The 24,299-nt window shown below is 42.4% G+C and overlaps 1 protein-coding gene across 1 annotated transcript in view; it reads left to right on the forward strand.

Annotated features, from left to right (window-relative positions):
- SYT2 (synaptotagmin 2) overlaps positions 1-24,299 on the forward strand; it is an 82,727-nt gene that overhangs the window by 33,715 nt on the left and 24,713 nt on the right. Inside the window, exons 3-4 of the mRNA XM_061630340.1 lie at positions 19,671-19,899; positions 20,996-21,156. Coding sequence (XP_061486324.1) covers positions 19,692-19,899; positions 20,996-21,156 — 369 coding nt within the window. The 5' untranslated portion in view covers positions 19,671-19,691. The remainder of the gene's footprint in view (positions 1-19,670; positions 19,900-20,995; positions 21,157-24,299) is intronic.

Genomic DNA, 24,299 nt, shown 5'->3' on the forward strand with positions numbered 1-24,299 from the left:
TGAGTGTCTTTCTGAACCAGATTCTGCTGGTCAGGGACCCAGTCTTGACCAGAATGCAGATTATAGCTGATCTTAAGGTGAAATGACTGTGTGGTTCCCTGCCTTGTGTACGTGGGATCATGATTCTCAGTTTAACCCCTTTCCTTGTCCCTGTGGAGCATTTCCTGACCCCAAACATGCACAACTGTGGGATCAAAGTCTACAGATGGTTGGTGCCTCCTCACCTCATTTTCTCTAGGAACTTTTCTGCTGAATTTTACTTATTTATTTATTGCATTTATATCCCACCTTTCCTCCAAGGAGTTCAAGGTGGTGTCCCTTGTTCTCCTTCTTCCCATTTTTATTCTTACATCATCCCTGTGAGGTAGGTTAGGCTGACAGACAGTGACTCCTCTTTATGTTAGGGCTTAAGCACTTGTTACATTTTTGTAATCTCTACCTGCAGCCAAACCTCCTTCTCAGGAATGTGCAGGAATGTGTTACTGGTGTATATTGTATTTGTACTAAGCTATATTGCTATGAGCAATGCCATTCCACTGTTTTATTTTGTATTTTTTTCTGGGTGGGGAGGAAGATTAGAATATTTATAATACTTATTTATCTGTTCTTACTTGAGAATCCTTTGGGCTATTTGTCTGTGTGTGTAACGTCTTTCTTGAAATAAAAAACAAACAAAATGTTTGGTTAATTGTGCGGCTTGCAGCCATGTCAGAGGTTTTTTAAACATGCAGTCCCTGGCTCAGTGGGAAGCCCTTTCCATTGGGTCCACGGCAGGCAGGAAGGGCAGGGTTAATACTTCCTTCTGCCATGATCTCAAATGGGGATCTGCCCTGTGCTGCATTTACAAATTGGGGGGGGGAGAGAGAGAGACTGCTATTTGTGAGAGGGGTTCCAACCTCCCCTCCCCACATGCTACATATAGGCCTAGTGGAAACTGGATTCCCCCTCATGCCTAGGATTAAATATTAAAACCCCTTGCTAAGACTGCTAGCAGACAGTATAACACAATATAACCTTCCCTAGCATGGTGTCCTCCAGATGTTGTTGGGCTATGATTCCCAGCATCGTTGGCTGGGATTGATGGGAGTTGAGATCCAACAACTTCTTGGAGGGCACCAGGTTAGGGAAGGCTGTCCTAAAATAGAGATGTAGCCAATATGGGTGCCCACCAGACTGTAGTAAATTGAGTTTCATTGTGTTTCGGTTTTTGAATTCATTTATTATCTTTTAAAAAATAATAATCTGATACTACATTTTAATGTTTGTTTTTTGCTTTGTGAGCCACTGAGACAACTCCTGTTATAGAGTGGCTGTGCAAATGCAGTTAATATATATATATATTAAAAATGGTTCTTGATCAAAGGAGGGAACAATGGCAGCCAAGAGCAGGGGGGTGGAGTGGGACGGGACAGCAGCTGGTGTTGAGGCTCTTCTGTAACTACCACCTGTCTCTGAAAATGAGAAGGCTGGTCTCTGCTTTATTTATTTATTTATTTATTTTATTCGATTTATATACCGCCCACAGCCCGAAGGCTCTCAGGGCGGTGCACAACATAGGATAAAATACAATAGAATCACAAAAACAGTAAAGCATACATATAAACAATTAGACAACCTGATATACATTAAAAGCTAAAAAGATAGATTAAAATGCCTGGGAGAATAAAAAGGTTTTAACCTGGCGCCGAAAAGATAAAAGTGTAGGGGAGACTGTTCCATAATTCGGGGGCAACCACTGAAAAGGCCCTAGATCTTGTTACGACCCTCCGAGCTTCTCTGTGAGTCGGAACTCGGAGGAGGGACTTAGATGTTGAACGTAGTGAATGGGTAGGTTCATATCGGGAGAGGGTTCCGCTAGGTATTGTGGTCCCGCGCCATGTAAGGCTTTATAAGTCAAAACTAGCACTTTGAATTTGGCCTGGAAACAAATAGGTAGCCAGTGCAAATGAGCCAGAACAGGTGTTATATGTGCGGACCGCCTAGTCCTCGTCAACAGTCTAGCAGCTGCGTTTTGCACTAGCTGTAGTTTCCGAACTGTCTTCAAAGGCAGCCCCACATAGAGCGCATTGCAGTAATCCAATCTAGAGGTTACCAGAGCGTGCACAACTGAAGCGAGGTCGTCGCTTTCCAGATAGGGACGTAGCTGGGCTACCAACCGAAGGTGGTAGAACGCATTCCGTGCCACCGAGGCCACCTGCGCCTCAAGAGACAGGAATGGATCGAAAAGAACCCCCAAGCTACGAACCTGTTCCTTCAGGGGGAGTGTAAACCCATCTAGAACAGGTTGAACATGCACCATCTGGTCAGAGAAGGCGCTCACCAACAGCGTCTCGGTCTTGTCAGGATTGAGCCTCAGTTTATTAGCTCTCATCCAGTCCATTATCGCGGCCAGGCAATGGTTCAGCACATTAACAGCCTCACCTGAAGAAGATGAAAAGGAGAAATAGAGTTGCGTGTCATCAGCATACTGGTGACAACGCACTCCAAAGCTCCTGATGACCGCACCCAGCAGCTTCATGTAGATGTTAAAAAGCATAGGGGACAGAACCGATCCCTGCGGGACTTCACAATGGAGAGTCCAGGGTGTCGAACAATGCTCCCCAAGCCCTACCCTCTGGAGACGATCCACCAAGTAGGAGCGGAGCCACTGCCAAGCAGTACCTCCAACTCCCAACTCCGTGAGTCTCCCCAGAAGGATACCATGGTCGATGGTATCAAAAGCAGCTGAGAGATCAAGGAGAATCAACAGAGTAACACTCCCTCTGTCCCTCTCCTGACATAGGTCATCGTACAGTGTGACCAAGGCTGTTTCAGTGCCAAAACCGGGCCTAAAACCGGATTGAAATGGATCTAGATAACCGGTTTCATCCAAGAGCACCTGGAGCTGGCTGGCGACCACCCGTTCTAAGACCTTGCCCAGGAATGGAACATTCGCTACCGGTCTATAGTTGTTCAAATTATCTGGGTCCAGGGAAGGTTTATTCAGGAGTGGTCTCACTACTGCCTCTTTTAAGCAACTAGGGACCACTCCATCTCTCAAGGAGGCATTTATCACTTCCCTGGCCCAGCCGGCCGTTCCAACCCTGCCAGCTTTCACTAGCCAAGAGGGGCAAGGATCCAGTACAGAGGTGGTTGCACGCACCAGTCCAAGCACCTTGTCAACGTCCTCAAGCTGTACCAGCTGAAACTCATCCAATAAATGAGGACAAGACCATGCTCCGGATACCTCATTAGGTTCAACTGCCATAATACTGGAGTCTAAGTCCCGGCGGATGCGTGAGATTTTATCTTGGAAGTGCCCAGCGAACTCGTTACAGCGGGTTTCTGAAGATTCTATAATATCCTGAGGGCTAGAATGTAAAAGCCCTTGGACAATTTAAAGAGCTCCGCTGGGCGGTTGAGAGATGATTTAATAGTGGCAGCGAAGTATCGCTTTTTCGCTGCCCTCACCGCTTCTGAATACAACTTAGTGGAGGCACTTACCAAGGCATAATTGCATCCGTCAGGAGTACGCCTCCATCTGCGCTCAAGCCTTCTCCTCTCTTGCTTCATCGCTCTCAGCTCCGGGGTATACCACTTTCCCTTCCTTACCAGCCAGTATAGGTGACTTTCAAAGGTATGCCTCTGTTCCTGCTCCACTTCTTTCCCTCTGCGTCTTGCCTTCATATGCTGGACAGCAGAAAATGCACCAGCTCTGAGTTGACCCCTTGTGGGACTAGCTAGCAAGGGTTCATCCAGTAAAATGGTCACACACCCCGCCTAGTGAAATTCTTTTTCATTTGCTTTTTTTCTGCCCTTTCTGAGTATCAGTTCCCTGTCTACTAAAGTGGGGATAAAAATAGCTTTGTCCTCCTTTGTAGCTGTGTGTGTAGGTACATATTAGGAAGGGGGAAATTTCCCTGTGTAGCAAGTTCATTTTACTCATTTTTCAATCACGTTGGTGTGGGTATTGTGCCTGATGGAATTATCTATGGTGTGGTTGGACGTTTAAGAATTGTAGCAGAATTTTTAGCTCCAAGCTAGGCCTCCTAGAAACATGCTACCTTTGGCTAACAGAAAATAATTAAGGTAGTGTGATTGATGTGGTCATATTTGGGCAGCAGAGAAGAGCTGCATTATTTGTGCCATGTGTGAATGCTCATGTAGGTACTCAAAAGTAAATCCTATTGAGTTCAATGCTGCCTAAGAGGCTGAGGTGGCAATTGAGAAGACCTAGTTCAAATCTCATCCCTCCAATGAGCTCAGTAGTTGGCCTTAGCCAAGTCACCCTTTGCTTCAGCCCCCAACTGCAATATGGAGATAACACTGTCCTACTTTTCAGAGTAGTTGTAAGGATTATGACTAGATAATGTATGTGCAGCGCTTGTAAACATTCAGAGGCCCTACATAGATCCTGTTATTGTTGTTTTATTATTGATTGTTATATAGAATGCAGAAACGTCAAATATACATTGTAGACAATGCTGATTTACAAACTTTCACATGTGAGAATGCTCTCAATTTGCTCATCTGTGAAAGTGCACAGAAAGTGTTCTCCTGTCCTTGCACTTAGATGATGCAAGGATTTATTTTTGAGGTAGTGTTCACAAGCAAGTTGGAAACATGATGTGTGTGTACGTTTAAAATAATTTTAATGGAGTCGGGAAATGGCCAGAGAGGCTGCTGGGCAGTTCTCCATGCAGTGCAGAATATGAAGGCTCTGGAGCAAGCTTCCAATTTCACAGAGGCAGCCTTGGTGTGTCTGAGGCTGCAGCTGGACTGTGAGCATGGGGCAAGCATGAACAGGGACTTGCTGCACCACAGCCTCCGCGGTCAGGTGGCTGCAATAACTACCCTGCTCTGTGTAGCTGTGGTGCCCTGGGAGAGTCACAGCAGCTCCGATGACCTAAGTCAAAGAGGATTGGCTCAGCTGCTCCTGCTCTGGGACTGCTCTAGGCATCTGGCAGGATGAAAGTGCTGCAGTGGAAGGTGCCTTAGTGACTCAGCACTTTTTTCTCACACAAACACACTCTCTCTGTCTCTCTCTGCTTTTTCTCTGCTGCAGTATTAACTCTTGCATGGTGTGCAAGATACCTGCTTGCTCGTTTCTCAGATGACGGCTGGTGGGGAACTGGAATAAAGTCTAAGAGGGCAGGACTGAGCAGTATTAAAAGTTCAGGTCGTTTGAACTACAGGCAATCAGAACACCCTTTACCCTCAAGGGTCCCCATTGCCTTCCATGGGGCTTTTGCAGAAAGAATGTCCTTAAGTCATCATGCACAGCATGTCCAAACATCTAATCTTCCAGTGAAGCACATCAGTTGTGGGGAAACTGCACTAGAGTGAAAATGTCCAGAGTTGTAAAGTAATGTTGTGCGCCACCCCATCTCCTAGCGGTGAGAGATCTCCAGGGGTCCCTGTGCTTACCCAGGGGGTTGGTTCCATTGGAAAGAAGGTCAGTGGAGTCTATGGTGTCTTTATGAAATATGGTTTATTTATTTACACACATTCCAACCTGAGCTTAGGATGGAGGGGTTCAAGGCATCAGCAGTCCAACAGATCTTGCATTTTCCATCAGGCTTACAGGAGGCACCCCAAAGCCATGGTGCAGGGAGCCAGCCTCTCTCCAGTTCCCAGCCTTTCCTCCCACTCAGCTAAAAACACAAGCCTCTGTTAAGCCCTAGGAAGGGGGAAGGGCTCTCTTGAAGAGTTTCAGTAACAATAGGATCTCCCTGGCTCATTTGCCAGTTGATGGGCACTTGATAGGCCCATTAACTCACCTGTCCACTCTATTAGACTAACAAAAGAGACTCATCAGATCAGCAGAGCTCTGCTGCAGAGCCCACCTCCATGTGCAGGGTTCCAAATCAGAGGGTGGAAGGGGACTCCTAAAAGTCATCTACCTCAACCCCCAAACCTATAACAGTAATTTGGTCTCTTTTGGAGGGTGTGTGTGTGTGTGTGAGAGAGATGTTTATATCATTACTTTCAGACCAGAGGTTCTTAACTATTAATCTACTACCGCCCACCAAGTATGTAACATTATCACTGAATGCCTCCCGTGCCACAAGTATAAAACTGGGACATTGGGAAAATAGGCAAAAATTATCAGATAAGAAGGCACTGGGAGGGAAAAGGAGGAGTGTAGTGGTGGTCCCTGTGCTCAGGCTGGAGGGGTGGAATGAGGAAAGGGGTTCTGGCAGGGGCATGGAAGAGAGCGTGGCGGGAAGTGAGGCTAAGCGACCGATCATGCAGTTGCTGTAAGGTGGTGGAATGGAGCAAAGGCAAAGTATGAGTGGAACTACTAAAGCACAGTGCCCCCAACCCCCGCCTCCCTGAGATGCTCCAGAAGGATACCTTGGTCAACAGCACCAAAAACCACTGAGAGATCAAGGAGAACAAGCAGAGTCACATTCCCCCTGTCTCTCTCCTGACAGATGTCATCAACCAGGTTGATCAAGGTAGTTTCAGTGCCATGGCCAGGCCTGAAGCCCGACTGGAATGGATCCAAATCATCACTTTCCTCCAAGCATGCTTGAAGCTGGACTGCCACCACCTACTTGAACACCTAGCCACTAGGCGATAGTTGTTCAACACTTCTGGGTCCAGGGAGGTCCTCTTAAGTAGGGGACACATCACTGCTTTCTTCAAGGCAGATGCTGCTAGTTTGCTTTGGTGCTGAAATAGTTCTTAAATATTTTTGTTTGTTTGCTGGGCTGTATATTACTGTCACTGATACTGCTGTTTTAATTAGCATTGTTAGTGCCATCATTGTCGTATGGTGTGTTAGGATTAAATTTAAATGTTGATTGGAAGTGTATAAAATTATGCATGGCATGGACAAAATGGATAGAGAAAAGGACTAGGAACATAAAGCAGGCCAAACGATCCAACACACTTTAAAGATGAACAGACTTATTCTGGCATAAGCCTTCATGGACTAGAATCGGTTTCATTAGATACCTGATATGTATGAAGAACTTTGTGTGTATAAATTTTATTCTACAATAAATCAGATACAAGATCAGATGGTGGATGGTGGAAAAGCTGTTGGTGAAGGAGAGTGACAGAGACCAACTACATATTCTATGAATGAGGCAATTGCCATAGTTTATATTGCTGTTACTTCTTTTTATTTGTTTGTTTGTTTGTCGTTGCTCTTTCATCCTGCCCTTCCTCCCAAAGGAGCCCAGGGCCACAAACAACAAGTGATAAAACAATAAAAACATCTTGAAAACAAGCCTGGAGTGCAATTGCATGCATGTTGCCCTGAACTGAAGTTCCTGATATGGACACTACATCTTCCTTCCTTTCACTGAGGCCATTATGGAATACTCAGAATGGGTATAAATTTGTACTTGGAAGATTTCCTAAGCAAGTGCCATTAAAATGAATGCATTCTATGCATGGGCACATTTGCACTTTTTCATGGGTTCTCCCTCCTTATTTTATTGGAGCTCGCTCAGAATAAATTTACAATGAATTGGACCCAGTGCTGTGTATAGCATGATCGCTGTCTTTCAGCCCTATCTAGGCCTTGTTAAGAGTGCACTGATAAAAAACAGTTTAGAAGAAGAAAATAGGTTTGTGCATGGAGAGTGAGCCTGTGAAATCGACTATTGGATTTGGAGGGCCATAATTTGAAGTGGGGATGGTATGGATATCTATGGTATGACAAAGTAAAAGTAAATGTAGACTTTAACAATCATTTTATAAGACGTCCTCTGTTGAAAATATGGAATAGATACAAACCAAGGTTTTATTCGAAAATACCATTATGTGTCTCAAGTCAAGAAGCGTTTTATAGAAGAGAAATGACTGGAAAAGAGAAATGGTTAACTTATCAAGAACTATTAGAAAATGTACATGGAGAATATACAATGAAAGAGAGAGAACAACTGACAAAGGAAGGATATAGTTTTCAATGGTTTGCCTATTTACAATTGTTAGAAAGATATAAAATGGACAAGAAAATGTATGGGTTTGAAATAAGTAAATCTGATTTTGAAATAGGATTGTGTACAAATGATGAAAATATAATTGCGAAAATGTATAAACAAGTAAAAGAGTATATGGTAAAGTGGGCAAAAAATTTTGGTCATAACATACAAATGGATCAATGGGAAAATATGTGGAAAAAAGGTTTGAAATTTACACTATGCTATAATCTTAAAGAAAATTTTTATAAAATGATGTACCGTTGGTACATGACTCCAGAAAAGTTGTCAAAAATGTATAGTAATGTTTCTAATGTTTGTTGGAAATGTAAACAACAAGAAGGATCATTTTATCATATGTGGTGGTTATGTAAAAAGGCAAAATCATTTTGGGCACAGATAGGTAGGAAGATGCAAAAAATTCTAAAGATAAATATTCAGTCAAAACCAGAATTTTTTTTATTGGGTTTTATGGATAAACAAATAGAAAAGAAATATGGAAGAATAATATTATATATGATTACGGCAGCAAGATTATTATATGCACAAAAGTGGAAAATGGAATCAACGCCAACAACGGAAGAATGGCTATTGAAATTAATGGACTTAGTAGAGATGGATAAATTGACATGTCTACTTAGAGAAAAATCGACAGAAACATTTCTTAAGGAATGGAAGCCTCTCTTAGACTTTTTGTTGAAAGATCAAAATAAAATGATGATACTGGGATTTGACGATTAATCAAGACAGCCTATGGAGAAAAGGGATTCTGTATGTATACATTAAGGGACAGGTTTGATGTATATTATATACTTATAGCTGATCTGCGACAAATCGGAAGTCAACTATTTTATTTTCATTTTTTGTTGATGTATTGTTATGTTTTTTTTACTTTGTTTTGTTTGTCTTTTGAAAAATTTGAATAAAAATTATTAAAAAAAAAAAAGAGTGAGCCTGTGAAATAATATGTGTTTGAGGGCAATACTATTCATAAAATTAAGAGACAGTCAAGTTTTCATAATAGAAAAAGAGAGTTGTCTTCTAATTTTATTTTTATACACTTGCATTAGCACTGTGTCTGATTGACAGTGTTTGTGGTGTGTCTGCCAGTTGAGTTTCTTGTTTGGTCCAGATATACAGATTACCAAAGCAATATGAATTGCATTTTCAAGTGTGATCTCGTGAGAGGCCGTGAAACATACTCTACGGGAAGTCCACAAAAGAGTATCTTCCCTGCCTCTCACTCTGTGATTGGCAACAAAGGAAAGAAGTATGTCAGACAAAGGAAACGAGTATGTCAAACATAATTTGCTTGTTTGTTTGACAACCGCTGTGCACTCCTTGTATGTACGTCTTAGATTTTTACTTAGTGATTTGCTTCCACTCACTCTGTAATAAATATTCTGCCAGGAATGTTACTGGAGTTGACTTTAGTTGGTAAACTGAGATGTTTTCTTTGTTCTAAGAAACACATACAGCATGCATTCTTTTAAAAAATAATATTATTGCTGTAAAGAATATATACGTATCACACACACACAAGAGATTTAAAAAGGACAGCAGGTTATGAGTGTAAGAGTTTGTCAGAGAAAAATAATCTACAAGAAAAAATAAGTTAACATTTTACATTTCAACAAATAATAATTTCCTTTATAACTCAAATTCTTAATATATGCTTACCAATTGTATTGCCATCATACATACATTGCTTTAATTCAGCCACTTCCAACTTAATCATCTTGATATCTTATGACATTTTTACATTTTATGATATTCTCACAGAAGCATGAAGTCAATCTCTGACCCTGAAAATCCTAATTGTTTTGTCATATAGTTCACTACAGAATCCCAACCAACCTATGCTAGGCAGTGTAACCATTTATTAAAGTTCCTTGCAGGAAATCCCCAACAGTGTTTATGTGCATCATCTGCTTATAAAGCCACTTTGTGCTCTGCTCCACCAACATTTAAATCCTTTATCTCATCTGAATGTTTAATTCCACAGGGTCAGTTCAATAGATCAAACAAAGAAGGGGGAGAGTGGGCTTCCCTGTTAAGTACCCCTTTGTAATAAGGGTTGTGAGTGTATGCCATCTGTTATTACATGGGAGTTAAATGTGGTATGGTACAAAGGGTGTCTGTTCATGCAATAGTCATGTGGAGGGGGAGAGGCCAAAGGATTGAAGGGAGGCTTGCATAATTTTCCATTTTTGTTGAATACGATAGTGACAACATTGCTGCTAGTTCTATATTTTCTTGATAAAGGGGAACCAGTTCTATTAGCAATCTTATGTTGTCTGAGCCTTGGAGCTTGTGGATAAAGCCCACTTGTGCAGGGTATATTAGAGTGGGTGTAACATGTTGTAAGCGTTTGTCTAGGACCACTGTCAGTCTGCATTTATTAAAGAAATAAAGTGATAACACACGACAATGGAGCCTTTCCAGCTTTATGAAGCACCAAAGAAACGTTTCCTTGAGTGATAGAGGAAGAGAGTCTAGAACATCATTATGTGTCTCAAGGATTTAGGGGCAAACAGGTCAAGGTGTTGCTTCTACCAGTCAATTTTATAGGCTGAAGGCAGAAGGACAACAATGTGCTAGGTTTTTTTCCCCTTGTTCCCAGTGCCTTTGGTTCATGCAGGTTAATGCAAATTCTGCTGCTGCCATATAGCACTTATTTGCAGTAGATAGTTGTTTGAATAGCTAAGGTTTGGATAAACTACATATAGTGTTAAAAAAGCTTTCATTCTCTCCCCTTCTCCCCAATGTCTGTCGTTCTTGGGTCTCTTTTGATATAAGGTATGGGCAATAGGCTTGCCCCAGATATATGCCTTAAATGCTGTTTCCCATATTAGAGCTGTGGAAGGGATTGGACGTTCATTAATTTGAAAAAAAAGTCAACCAGTCCTGTATGCATTTGTTCACTGAAGGCCTGATCATTCAAATGTAATAAATTGACCTGCCACTTTTGCAAGGAATAACAGACGTGCCTAGGTATATGTTCTGGAAAACCTGTGCTTGGTCTGAAATGACAATTGTGTCCATTTTGCAAGTAATGCCATAGGGATCAAAGACTTTGATAGCAAAAAATATAATTTCTAATCAGGAGGCAAATCCAAAATAGGGCTCAATAAAGAATCAATGAAAATTGTGAGGTTCCCATTTTTTTGTCTGCCCCAAACCGCAATAATTCTTATATTTTCTTCTGATAACACCCCTTCAGATCTCAAGAGTTTTTCTTGGACAGCCTTGTTGTCACCCTGCGTGGCCATTTATAGCTCTTGTTTGGGTCTAGGCACTGAAGTCTGCAGCATGTCCATTGATTATTATTTTTAAAAATAGATTTGCTGCAATTGTTTTTTAATAGTGGAAGGAAATGCTCTTCTAAGGTAGAGGGAGAAGGGGAATCACACACTGGTGTTTGCTAGGCCCTGGCGTGGAGGAGGCCTTAGGCTTTTTAGGATCTGCAGAATTATAGCCCAGTTAATAGGGGAGATTAATTTGTAAACAGGGTTCAAAAGCATTCAGAAGTGGCACTGTGAAACACTGTTTGAAATGTAGGGACCTCACCAAGGCTTCTCTGGTCCAGTTGCCATCTTAGGAGGAAGCCTTGATGGCCACATCTTTTTGTTAAGCAGACTACTACTTATTAATGGCTCAGGATGAGTGGTTGCTATTTTATCAATGAGAACCTAAAAATAATTTTTATCAGTGTGAGAGGAGGAAGAGAGACTGTAGTTTAGAGAGAGGGGGGTTGAATGGAAGGCTGAGGAGGATCTTGGGGTGCCTCTCTCTGGAGGTCTCATGTAGGGTAGCTGAACTGTTGCCTGTTAAAAGTGCTCATGCTGTTTTCCTCTACCTGTGCTCTACTTGTATATTTGCAAATAAACTATATATTATAAAAACACCATGAATCTCCAGGAATCTCTCCTTCCAAAAGGAAGCCAGACCTTAATAAGTGCTGCCCTTGGCATTCTTGTTGCTTGAGGAGTAGGAAGCCTCTTATTTATTTGGCACATAGCTAAAGTACTTGTAAAGTGCTGTTTGGTCTGTCTGTCTGTTTAGTATTTTTAAGCTTCTATTTCAGGCTCTTTGTGATTCCTGTGTTTAATTCTCCTGGATGCGAAGAACTTGACATTTGCTTTTTAAATGGAATCAGCAGAAATGCCGATACATTTAACATATCTCCAAAAGCTTCCCTCTGACACAAATCAAAGATATAAACATCCCAGGTGTCAATACTGCATATAGTGTGGTGCCCCTGATAATGTCTTCCAAACTTACTTCTTTTTTTGTATGTGGCAGATTTGGGGAAGTTCTGTTATGGAAATATGCAGAGATACTCAGCATCTGAGCTGCATGTGTGCCAGTGTGTGCATTTACCTAAGTAGCAGGCCTTTACCCTGCATTTAGATCACTGAGACTTAAGACTTAGTAAAATAAGAAAAACTACTTTATTTATAGAAAAATATAGTAGATAGGAAAGACATACCTAGTTCTAACTACGTTGGAGGCGCAAAGCCAGTCTTGGGTATTGCCCTCATGGCTCAGGAGAGAGAGCAAAGACAAAGATGTCCCCTCTCTCCTGGGATGGTCGAAGAAGAAGACAAAGGAAGGAGGGGCAGGCCAGCTTCCCTGAGCATATCAGTTTACAATGGAAGGAAGTTAGGTAGAGAAGAGCACAGGTAAAGGTAGTCAAACCTAGCCAGCTGGAGGACCCTATCTTCCTTCTGGAATACAAACAAAAGAACCCAAACAGGAGTTGCTCTTGCCCCACTTCCAACAAGTTCAATATCATGGCAATTTTTAACTGGCCCATTTTATTTCCCTCCCAAGTTATTAATAGCTTTGCTCTCCTTTTCTTCTGTCATGAATATATGGAAGACCTTCTCTTTCCCCCTTAGCTCCAATGGCAGGCACTGTGCATTCATTTACCATGCTTGCTGCCCTTATCTTTTCCTTAGAAGCCTATAACTGACAATGCACTTTCCTCATGAGCGCCCTACATTTTTGCCATTTTGAGCTCAGATACTTTGAGATCACTTGCAGGGATTTAGACTTGCTGCTGTTTCTAGGCAGTGTTAAGTGGCTGCAGAGATATTTAGAAAGCCACGTGCAGCTAATGTTACTATTTGTTTGGTGATTGAAAAAGGATAGACAACTGTGGTAGTCCTTGGGGAGGTGGGGACTGAGCCCAAAATCTATAATACAACTATAACTTGATTAGGAGCAACCAAAAAGTGACAAAATAGCAAGCATAAGCTTTAGGGTTCTTCAGAATTCTCCATTAGGCTGGATGTTATGGAAAAATTGGGGGAGAGGGAGGAGAGACAAAGCTGGCTTGGTGTTAAAGCCACCAAGCCTGCAGTTGTAGTTGGCTAAGATGGAATTGTTTAAATCAGTGAGTGAGTGAGTGAGTATTGCAGGTGGGCGCTAGAGGGCCTGAACGTTGTAGGTTATGTTTTGGATAGCATAGAGCAGTGGTAGGGAACCTCTAACTCATGGGCTTGTTACAGACTTCCAGGCCTCTCTGTCTGGCTCTTGGCATTCTCCCAAGGCCACACCTCTCACTGGTGCTGCTTTGCACTGTACTGGAGTGTTTTTCCCTGGCTGGAATGTGTCCTTGAACTATGATCATGACTCTTGCTTGCTTGGGTGGAGAGACAGAGATGCGCGTGGAGGGTCTCTTCCTTTTGCATGGCTGGCATGTTGCTCTATCCACTTTTCCCTGTGGACCAACCTACCACTGGCATGGAGGTTCCACAGACCTGAAAGTAGGAAGAAGAGCTTTTGGACCAGAAGTTATGGTTTCATGGTAGGTTTGTTCCTTGGGATATGTTCTCCCCCCAACATTGAGCATTGATAACGTGGTGGAAAATTGCTCAGTCGGACCAGCCAGTCCCACAAGAACCACAGAGCTAGTGTAGCAGCATGACTAACACAATACGTTACAAACCACCAAGTTTCTAATTTGAATCATGCCTCTGACATAAGCTAACTTTTAGGTGGCTTTTGGGTGGGTGGAACATTTTTAGCCCAGCGGACCAGATCATTAACCACCCCTGGGGGCTACCTTTGAAAGGTTGGCAGGACTACCTGCCTGTCAATCATCTGACATAATGAGCAGGTGATTGACAGGTAGACTGTCCTCTCCACCTGTCAAAGGTGGCCTGCAGGGGTGAGAGGAGATAGTGACTTAGACTTGCAAAGAGCTCTGCATAGCTTTGAAGTGCCACCGGTCAACAAGTTTCCATTCTCCACCCATCAGCTGATGGGCAGGGTGTTCAACTGCTGGGATCAGTGGCACGTTTGTATTCCCTGATCCAGCTGTGTCTCTACCTGCCCCACACTTGATGTCACATATCTGGTGTTTAGGGGAAATGGCCTCACAGGCCAAATGAAGAGGCCAGGTGATCCAAATTTGGCCCACGTGCCAGAGGTTTCCCACCCCTGGTTTAGGTCAAGGGTGGGAAACCTGTACCCTTTCAGATGTTGCTGGACTACAACTCCCATCATCCCTGACTCTTGGTCATGTTGATTGGGGCTGAAGGGAGTCGGAGCAACAATATCTGGAGAGCCAAAGGTTCCCCAGTCCCTGCTTTAGGCCATCTGCCTTCTTTTGGCCTTAGGACACACACCACACCACCATTTGCAGTATTCACCAACCATACAAGTTTGTTGTAAGGATCACTCAAGAAAACATATGTGAGGCATTTTCAAAACTCTAAATAACTTAATAGTACAAAGGTGAAGTGTTTATGTTGTTCAGAAGAGCCAAAAGTAATCTTTTAAAAGGTAATGGGAATAATCTTTTAAAAGAGTAATGATTTCAACAAAGGCAATGATTGTCAATTTCAAAAGCTTTGACAAGCAGGTCATATTATTTTTGTTGCCCAGAGCTTTAAAAATGGTCTCTTGCTGCTCAATTCAATTCAATTCAGTTCAATTTATTGTACTAGCCAAAGGCCATGACAGATACATTAAAATACATTAAAAACATAAAAACATACAGAGGTATGTAAAAGCATACAGAGAGCGAATTGCTGTTGCAACTAATAATATAAAATAATTTCAGAGTTACCATCAGTGAGCTCAGTTTAAGACTCTGAATCTCCCAAACAATTTGTAGCAATTTTATCTAGTTCTTTCTTTCTAATCTTTTTCGCAGCAAGCGCAAAAAGAGCTGCTTTGTACTTCATGTAACTATTAGTATCGCTCAGGAGGAATTGTACTGATTCTACAAGGGCATTCCCACTTCCCTGAGACAACAGAAGTTTCAAGAATTTCTCTCTTGGGTGTCTGTACAGAGGACAAATTAACATATAATGAACAATGTCCTCCACCTGACATTGGTCACAAATACACAGTCTATTTTCAAACAGCACCTTTTTGTAGCGCCCATCTAGTACTGCAGTTGGCATGACTTGGAAACGTAGTTCCATAAAAGCATTTCTTAGGGAGACTGCATTAATTTGGTCAAATAACTGGCTCTAAAATGTTCAGCTTGCTGCTCTTTTATCTTATTAACAAAAGTTGTAATTAGTCCTAGTTTTTAACCAAGATGAGAGCCCCTAGAGCCAATTTTGTGGATCTTGAAAGTGTTCTGAAACTACGAGCAGAACTAAATGAAGTAAAGGAGATCTCTGATCAGGTCTCCATGTTTTTAAAAAGGGTTGAAAGCAGCTGAGTCAAGGGGCAGAGTGGCGATAGGGGGAGAGCATATGTGTCTTTCTCCGTTTTGGCAGATAGCAACTTCAGGGGATAGAGAAGATTCTGATTGGGGAAAATAGTGCAGGGGGAAAGGTTAAAGCCTTTCCAGTCCTGGTGTTGTGGCCACAACCCAAGTTGCCCTGCTATCCAGACTTTGAAGAAAGCCATGGGAGATTTTATCACAGAACTCCCATTGTTTGATCCCAAGATGGCAATTGCATGATTTTGGGGAGGGGGGCATTAAAAAGGACAGGCAACTAATTGTGCAGCAGTGTGAACGTACTTTCTATATACTTGACAGTTTCAATAGCAGTCACATGAAGTGGAGCTGGAGCATTCATGCAGGTGGTTTCTCACTGTGCTCCTATCGCCTAAAGAAAAGATCCATCTATTCTGTGAAATACCAGTTTACTCGGGACTTGGGAAATGGGTAAAGGGAGAACTAGTTTGGGTCAACTGCTTCATACAAATACCCCCCCCCCGGTGAAAGCCAGAACAATTCAGCATGGCTCCTCCTGGAGTTAGTAGTTTTGGGTTTGCATCCAGGTCTTTCTATGCTGTACAGTACTTTTCTTGATCGAACTTTGCCTAGAGATCAGAAAAGGAACTACTTCCAGTTCTTTAATCACTTCAGTAGAAAAGTCAAGAAAAATATATAGAATTACACCTCATTTTCCCCTAAAGAAGGATGTTGAATGGTGTGCATTTTAATAGAGGACCTTTAAATCTTAAAAAAAATGCTGGTTGTACTATTTAAATCAGTTGCGCGAGCAATCTCTTGGTTTTGCCTTGCAACATCCTGTTTGACTCCACTAATGAAGGCCATTGCTGCCCTTGGCCACCTTCACACTATGTGCTTTGCTGTTGACGTTTGTGTAATTTAAGAAGTCAAAATGGCAGTTTGCCTACTGGCATTGCTTTTCCAACATGAGCTGCTGAAGAGCATCTGTTAGCAAGTGTTGTTATTTTTTCTCCATCAACAGACTGGGCCTGATGGATCAGTAATCACCTCCTTCCCCTTCCTTTTTTTTTTAGAGCCCTAAGAAGCTGTCATTTATGTTGAAGCATGATTGTTAAGCAGCCTCCCTTCCTGATTGATGGTGGCTTGAAATATACCATATTAACAATGGAGAAGAAACAGAAAAAGAGAGATTGACTTGCTCATTAGGCATGAAAGCCACCAGATTGGCTTTTCCAGAGATGATTCTTTACTTCTCCCCTCACACCTCCTCATCCTTCGCCTTCCCATCTCCCCAACCCCCTCTGCTCTCAAATGTTAAATTATTACATAGGGGGAAAGAATTTATTACATTTGGTCTATAGAGGCTCTTGCATGCCAGTGGCTGGCTGGCTAGAGTAGTGGCATTAATCAGTTAGAGATGCCAAAGAGCAAAAATGAGACGCTGCCCACAGGCACTCTCATTGTTTACCAGTCAGGCATAAATATAGACTCATAAATATGCAGGCCTCCTCTTATGTGAAAGAGTGAAATGACAAGTTCAGGAAACTAGGGGATTTGTGTAGGGGCAGAGTTGGAATGTGCAGCCTGTAAGCTCACAACTAGATGCAAGAGTGGAAGTTCCTTATGGAGAAGATAAGGACGGATGTGATTTGAAGCTTATTATGGCCAGGCAGGAGGGGAATGCTGAAATCCCTCTCCCAACAGTGCAATAAATTTTAAAATAGCTTCAGGGATGCTGGGAAGCCTGGGCAGTGGGACAAGAACAGCTTCCTCTTCCCTCCAACCCATGCCCCTTCATCCTGCACAAGGAATAAATTGTATGGAAGACTTTTTTATTTTAAAGAAAGATGACTAGAAATCTGATTTGGTTGGGAGGAAATATTTCCAGTTCCAGATATGGTGATTGTTATGCCATGAGAGTAAAATATGTGATTGTTTGTGTATGAGAGAGAAAAAACAAGTTGTAATTAAAAAAGAAGAAACTCTTATTTGGTTGTATTCACCTTGCATTTCCAATTTGTTCTTCATTGCTCAGCAATAGTCCACCTTTTCTAGTGTCTTTTATCTAACTGTGGCCTTCTCTGATGCTTCAGAGGAACAGGAGAAAACCCAGATTCATAGAGAAAGAATCTGCTTTGACCTCTAGTATGCATCACATAAGCATTCACCATGAAATGCCATTTGAAATGCATTTTAAAGACTGTTGAGGCCCTTCAAGAAACTGGCAAGCTGATCACGTTAAAATCCCACTCTGGCAACAGACGTGGAGGTGAGCCACCCAGGGTCAAGTGCTGAAACTCTGATAGTCAAGCTACCAATTCTGATACAGTTCCATTGGCTTAGTCAGGAGCTACAACCAATAGGCTTGAAGAATCATGATCCCAATGTTGCCATTAAGGGGAACGGCACATGGAATTAGAGATGAGAAAGAGGATAAATTAGTACAGGACATGGTCCGTAATGAAAAATATTGGAGTTGTGCATCAGATCCAGGTTTTGGCTGGATGAAATAGCCCTGGATTGTCCCAGGTTGGCCCACCCAGAGTGATCCACCACTGTCACAAGATGGGGTTAGCAGGCAGGGGCGGGAAAGAGAAGAAGGAGAGGTTGGCAGCCTTTGCAGTGTCTTGTTTGGCAGCACTTTCCTGCCAGGGATGTGCTGAAGCAGCAGCTCCCAACAGGACTGAACTCTTTGCTCACCAGCCTACCAGGTGAGTGGAGGGTTCAGTTCTGCTCTCAGGGAACGCACTGACGAACCAGAAACCAACAAGATTGAACACAGCATCTCCTCCCCCCTCCTGACTGTATGTTTAATTAGGGTTTTAAACCCTAATTAGACATTAGGGCTCCCCCCCCCCCCGGGAATCACTTCATGGCCTGGATCTAGATCAGGTTGAGCCTGGATTGACCCATGTGCAAGCCAATACAAAATGCTGGATTGGCCCCTGGATCTGATGGGTAGGTGCACAGCTAGAAAAAATACATTTGGCAGCTCTGTACATTGAAGACACATAATATTTCCACAGTTCAGTTGCTAAGTTTCTGTGTTACCTTAATTGTAATAGGCAGGAATTCAGTGTACGAGATCTTCAGTCCTTGAGCAGCTCCAACAGAGCATGCAAGTGGGGTGTGCGCGCACTCATGCAAGAGAGAATATGTTCCTTCAGTGCTGTGCATTCTTTTAGTCCTGGGGAAAAGAGAAAGGAAGAGCTTCCTTTTTCTTGCCAACTGCCCGAGGGGAGGGGACTCTCCATGCATTCTTGATGCGAGTCCTGTGTTGAATTGTCTTATCCCAGCCTTTCCCCTCCCCTCACAAGGTCTGGGTGGCCTAATTTGCATATTATGTAAGTGGATTGCTAACATTAACCGCGTGTGTGTGTGTGTGTGTGTGTGTGTGTGTGTTTTACCAATTGCTTTTCATTTTGCTCATGGCACTTAGGACAGACATCTGGGGAAAGAGTGGTGGAAGGAGACCTGACCTGACCTCATGACAGGAAACAGTGGCATCTCTCATATGTTCCGTCTGCCTTTCTTCTCTGACCATATGTGGGAGTAATGTGGCTGGCTGCTGTTTCTTACTGAAGTGGCATCTGCTGGTCCAGAAATGTGTGGCTCTGCACCAGCTTCTCAGTTATGTGGAATTCCATGGATGAGGGGGAGCTCCTTACTTTTCTTCTAGCTCTCAAACAATTGACAATTGCATACTGAAAGCAAAAGTGCCCCACTTTCATTTGTAATGTGTAACTTCTTTAGAAGGAAATTTTTTATTTATTACTTCCACGAGAATTCAGTTCTTGATGGTGAAAAATGTTTCCAACTCCAGCTCTCATTGCTGTAGTTTTTTCAAGGGTGCAGAACTGGGTGTTGGAATAACAGAAACACAGGTGATATGCATAAGCCAAACCTGGCCAAGAAACATCATCAACTACAGATGCAAGTAACTTAATGTTTATTTTCAAGAATGAGTTGAAAAAGCAAATACTTCCGTGCCAGCTTCATTATATGTAAGAAGTGTTTCCCAGCGTTGTACTTAGTACTTTATGACATGGTGTAAGGTAACTATCATTGTTCCTGTTTTTCAGTGAACCTCAAGAGCAGACAAGATGACTTTTAGCCCCTTCAAGAAGAAGCCTCAGCCAGAACCCATAATAGCTGTTACCACAGGTACTGCGGGTACACCCCCAACCTCAACAGTGGCACCAGCAGTGTCAATGGACAACACAACACAGCCTGCCGGCCCGGTAGAGAGCAAGGAGGATGTCTTTGCCAAGATTAAAGAAAAGTTCATGAATGAGATAAACAAGATTCCCTGTAAGTAGATCACATGCCCTGTCCTGGAAACTTCTCAGAAAGATTATGATGCCTTTGTCTGCTTGTCCCTTCACTGCCATTTCTAACCCTGTTATATCTGTAGAGTGCAAAGGGCAGGGCTTGGCACCAAGCCTGTGAGTGCTGCATTGAATTCCCTCTTCCCACTGGAAGTGGGGGGGGATAAAGGTCTGATCCTCCATCAGATCCACCTCTGCCCTAGATATTGTTGGAGTTCAGTTCTCATAGTTCATGGCCATTGTTCATGCTGGTTGGGGCTGATGGGAGCTAGGGTCCAACAACATCTGGTGGACTACAGGTTCCTCATCCTTGATTTAGACAGTGTTGTTCAGAAGTATCACTAAATGGTTTTCTGCTAAAAACAAAAAAGTGTTTTCTTCAAAAAATAGGTGAGGCATGTGGTGATGGTTTTCAAGGTGAAGAAAATAAGAAATGAACTGTGTGTGTGTTTAAAAAAGAGAACATTCCCTCTCTCATATCTGTGGCAAACATATTGATTTTTAGGCTTTAAGAAGGCACCTGGAAGAATGAGACTCATAAAACTTTATAGGCAGGAAATGTTCTGTACATAGCATTTTTCTAGGATAGGAATGGTAATTCTCATTTGGACCTGACCATGTGCTCAAGTCAACTTCTGAAAGCCTGTGGTCAGAAGTGGAGTGGGCGGTGCTGAAGGCGGGGCATTTTAGGTCATGTCACCTGAACAATGGAATGCCCTTCTGGCCCTTTTACTTCTTGCCTGTCCGCATGCAAAACTTTGCATGTTTCAGCAAGCATTTGGCCTTGTAGTGAACGGGAAGTTATAGTCTGCTTGGCTATTCCATGTGTGTCTGGTGTTTCTAAAATTGTGATTCCAAAATGTTACTTTTAGTATTGTGTTATATATTTTTTATATATAAGCTACTTTACTGGTGATGGTGAGAACCCTGAACCAAAAGTCAGAGAGCAATTCAAATATCCTTTAAATAAGCATTCTGGGCTGTGAGCAGTATGACCTGTAGTTGCATTTCAGCACCCACCATCACAGTAAATTCCACTGCGACTGTGCAATGAACTTGTTTTGTATTTGTATTTACAGTACCACCATGGGCTTTGATTGCCATTGCTGTAGTTGCTGGGCTGCTGATCCTCACCTGTTGCTTTTGCATCTGCAAGAAATGCCTCTGCAAGAAGAAGAAAAACAAGAAGGACAAAAAGGGGATGAAAAATGCAATGAACATGAAAGACATGAAAGGCCAGGTAAAAATATACCTCTTGGGAGAGATCAGTTGTGATACTGTCATTGGGATAATGTGATGCATACTTGCTTATGCTTTAGGCTTTCTGAAAATCAGCTTTGTCCGAATGCTCAAGACTTCATTCCTTTTTATGCAGAACATACATGAGAACCCCAACCAGGTAATGCCAGCAGTGAGATTTGAAACAGGTCCTTCAATGTTTATAGCAGCAGCTTTACAGTCTGCACTATAGAACATGAGCCTTGATATTAGTCAGAACAGTTTACACTTTAGCCGCATGCAACCCAGTCTCACAGTTTCTCTTTGGTAAGTATGTTTAGGATTACTAACAGACAGTCGTGTTTCTGAGACTTAGAAGTGGTGTGATGGAGATACAGTTTCCCATGATTCCACACTTGTTTCTTTTAGGGCACCATAATCTCTGGTCAAACAAGCTTGCCCTATTTAAGCACTACAAAAACTTGTGAACAGAGACAATAGTGTGATAAGTGTGTGCATCGCAGGCAGTGGTGCCTCTATCATGCCATGATAAAAGTCTGTCTCTGGCCTTAATTCTATTGAAGCCAGTAGGGCTAAACCAATCTAATTAGATAGGTGCTCTGAATTTCATTGGGTTGGATCCAGGCTGTTACTTGCATTTAGTTCCCATTGAATCAATGGGATTTGAGTCATGAGCTACTTGTCTCATTTATTTCAGTGGGTTAATTAGTTCTACTAACTTTGACTCGATCCAACCCATTATAGTGCTGTTAGGACTTATTTACATCTAATATCTCTACAAGACCAGCAGCTATCAGAAAACGCAGCAGACCAGCTATCCAGCCTTTCTGGCTCACACAAACATATACACATGCTCACTGGTGAGAAACATTATTATGTGAGTATATACTTGATGGATATATACCCTTAGTTATATCTTTTAGCTTTATTTCCAGCTTTTCTATAACAAAATGACATCAAAACATGCATAGGAAAAGTTACAGGAAAGTGCCAACGCTGTTGCATGCTAGCAGGGTTGTTCTATTTCAAACTTTGGTCATAATCCACTAAGACAGGGATGGGGAACCTGTGACTCTTCAGATGTTGTTGGACTACGATCCCTGAGCATTGGCTGTGCTAGCCGGGCTAATGGGAGTTGGAGTCCAACAACAGGTTCTCCATCCATGCACTAGGTAGTGATCTTGGGGAACCCTATTGAAAATGAATGGGAGCTCCATGAGACTAGAGCAGTGGATAATATTCTATTTAAGAGAAGGAAGCTAAGTGGGTTAGGGCTGCACCAGCATTATGACATTTTTTGGTAGACCATCCTGTGAGCGTTGTCCATAGCCTGCATTGCACTAGAAGGTAGGAATCCATACCCTTTCTCCCACTGGCAAGGGTGACTTCTCTTGTATAGTTTCTACAAATGAAAAATATTAAAGGGCACAGCAAGCACTAGAGGATCTGAAAGGGGGATGCTCTCAGGAAGCAATGTGTACAAGACAATGCTATAAATCCCAGCTCATAAAAGATTGTGGGGCAGCTGAAGCCACCATCTCACCTGAAGCCACCATCTCACCAATTCTATCTTCTTCTTTTACTGCTCAGGGTTATAATGTTTGCTTTGCTGGCAGCAGTCAAATGAATGCAGCAGCAAATCCCATTAGTAGTCAGGCAAACCTGTGAAATCCTAGATGGTTTTATGGGCTGAATTCTTCTCCCGTATTGGAGACTTTGGATTTGGTAACTTAGGCAGCAGGCTCAGAAATAGGACTTTTATAGCCCTCTGTGTGTGTGTGTGTGTGTGTGCACGCACTAATGAGGCTATTTGCATGAGGTGCTTTAACGAAGCACAGCCCAGAACCGTCTAGTCATCCAGATCCCTCTGCTGTGTGTTAAGATTCTACAGATAATTGAGGTAGGATGGGGAAAATATTTCATAAAGCTTGCCCTGTGATGCTCAGCCTTGTGTCAGTTCTCTTGCCAAATACTATAGTGGAAGGTGGAATTCATTGACTGGGGGAGGGCATGTTTCTAGAGACACTGAATAATGAGAAAAGCTAGACCAAAACTAAACAGTTAAATTTCTTGAACAACTGCAGCAGTATTGATATCAGGGCCCAGAAAATGTATGTCAAATCAAGATAATGAATGAGTAAGACAACACCTTTTCCTATTAACTAGGTAATCTGGAATAAAGGGGAATTAGCTCAGTGGTAGAGCATATGTTTTGCATGCAGAAGGTTCTAGGTTCAATTGTTTTGGGTGGCAGACAATAAGAAAGATATTTCCTAAGACCTTGGAGAGCTGTTTCCAGTCAGAATAGACAATACTGGGATAGATGGGCAAATAATCTGACCTAGTATAAATTGCCTTCCTGTGTTCCTGAGACATTCTGGTGGGTTTGTATACCATTTAGAGTCCCAGTTCCAAGAGTGAAAGAATGATGCTCATGCCGCTGGCCTGCTACCTGGCCCACTTCCGACATTTGAAATGGGAAGCTTGAAGGACTCCTCTTGCTTTTGGGTACCATGTGAAGAAGGATGGTGTGCATCACCCTGATACTGGGACAGAATGTGCATCTTCCTCCCTGTCATTTTCCACAAGACCTGGAAAGGTTTTCTCAGTCAGCCATCAGTCCCCAGATCCAACACTCTTCCTTGCTCATGGCGAAGCAGCTTGGTTCATTATCATGTAGCTTCCCAGTGAGAGCACCGTTGTTTTATATCACATTAACCACCGCAAAGCCAGATAACGGACTACTCGTATTTGGGTGGGGACTGATACTAGCTTGGCCTCTTTTATCTTGGGATTGTTCTCGGCAGTTAGGGAAACTTTAATCTATGAAGCAGCCCTCTGATTTTATGAAATCAGGGTTTCCCATTATTGATTAACTCAAGCAACTGTTTGAGCAAATATTAATTTCAGTATTCAGGATTTTCAGATAAGAAACAAAGATTAGATATTAATGTGATTTGCCTGCATGCATCAATTAATTGAGATGTAAAAACCTCTGAGGCATGCTTCCCCAGCAAATAGGAGAACTAACATAAGGACAACACTTAAAAGGCACAGTTATGTGGAATGTATTTAATCAGAAAATCTACAATGAGCCCCTCTCTGGTCATAATAAGAGCTATTCAATAAATGGGTACAATATAT

Source organism: Rhineura floridana, chromosome 6 (genome assembly GCF_030035675.1).
Source record: "Rhineura floridana isolate rRhiFlo1 chromosome 6, rRhiFlo1.hap2, whole genome shotgun sequence".
In the NCBI taxonomy this organism is placed as follows: Eukaryota; Metazoa; Chordata; class Lepidosauria; order Squamata; family Rhineuridae; genus Rhineura; species Rhineura floridana.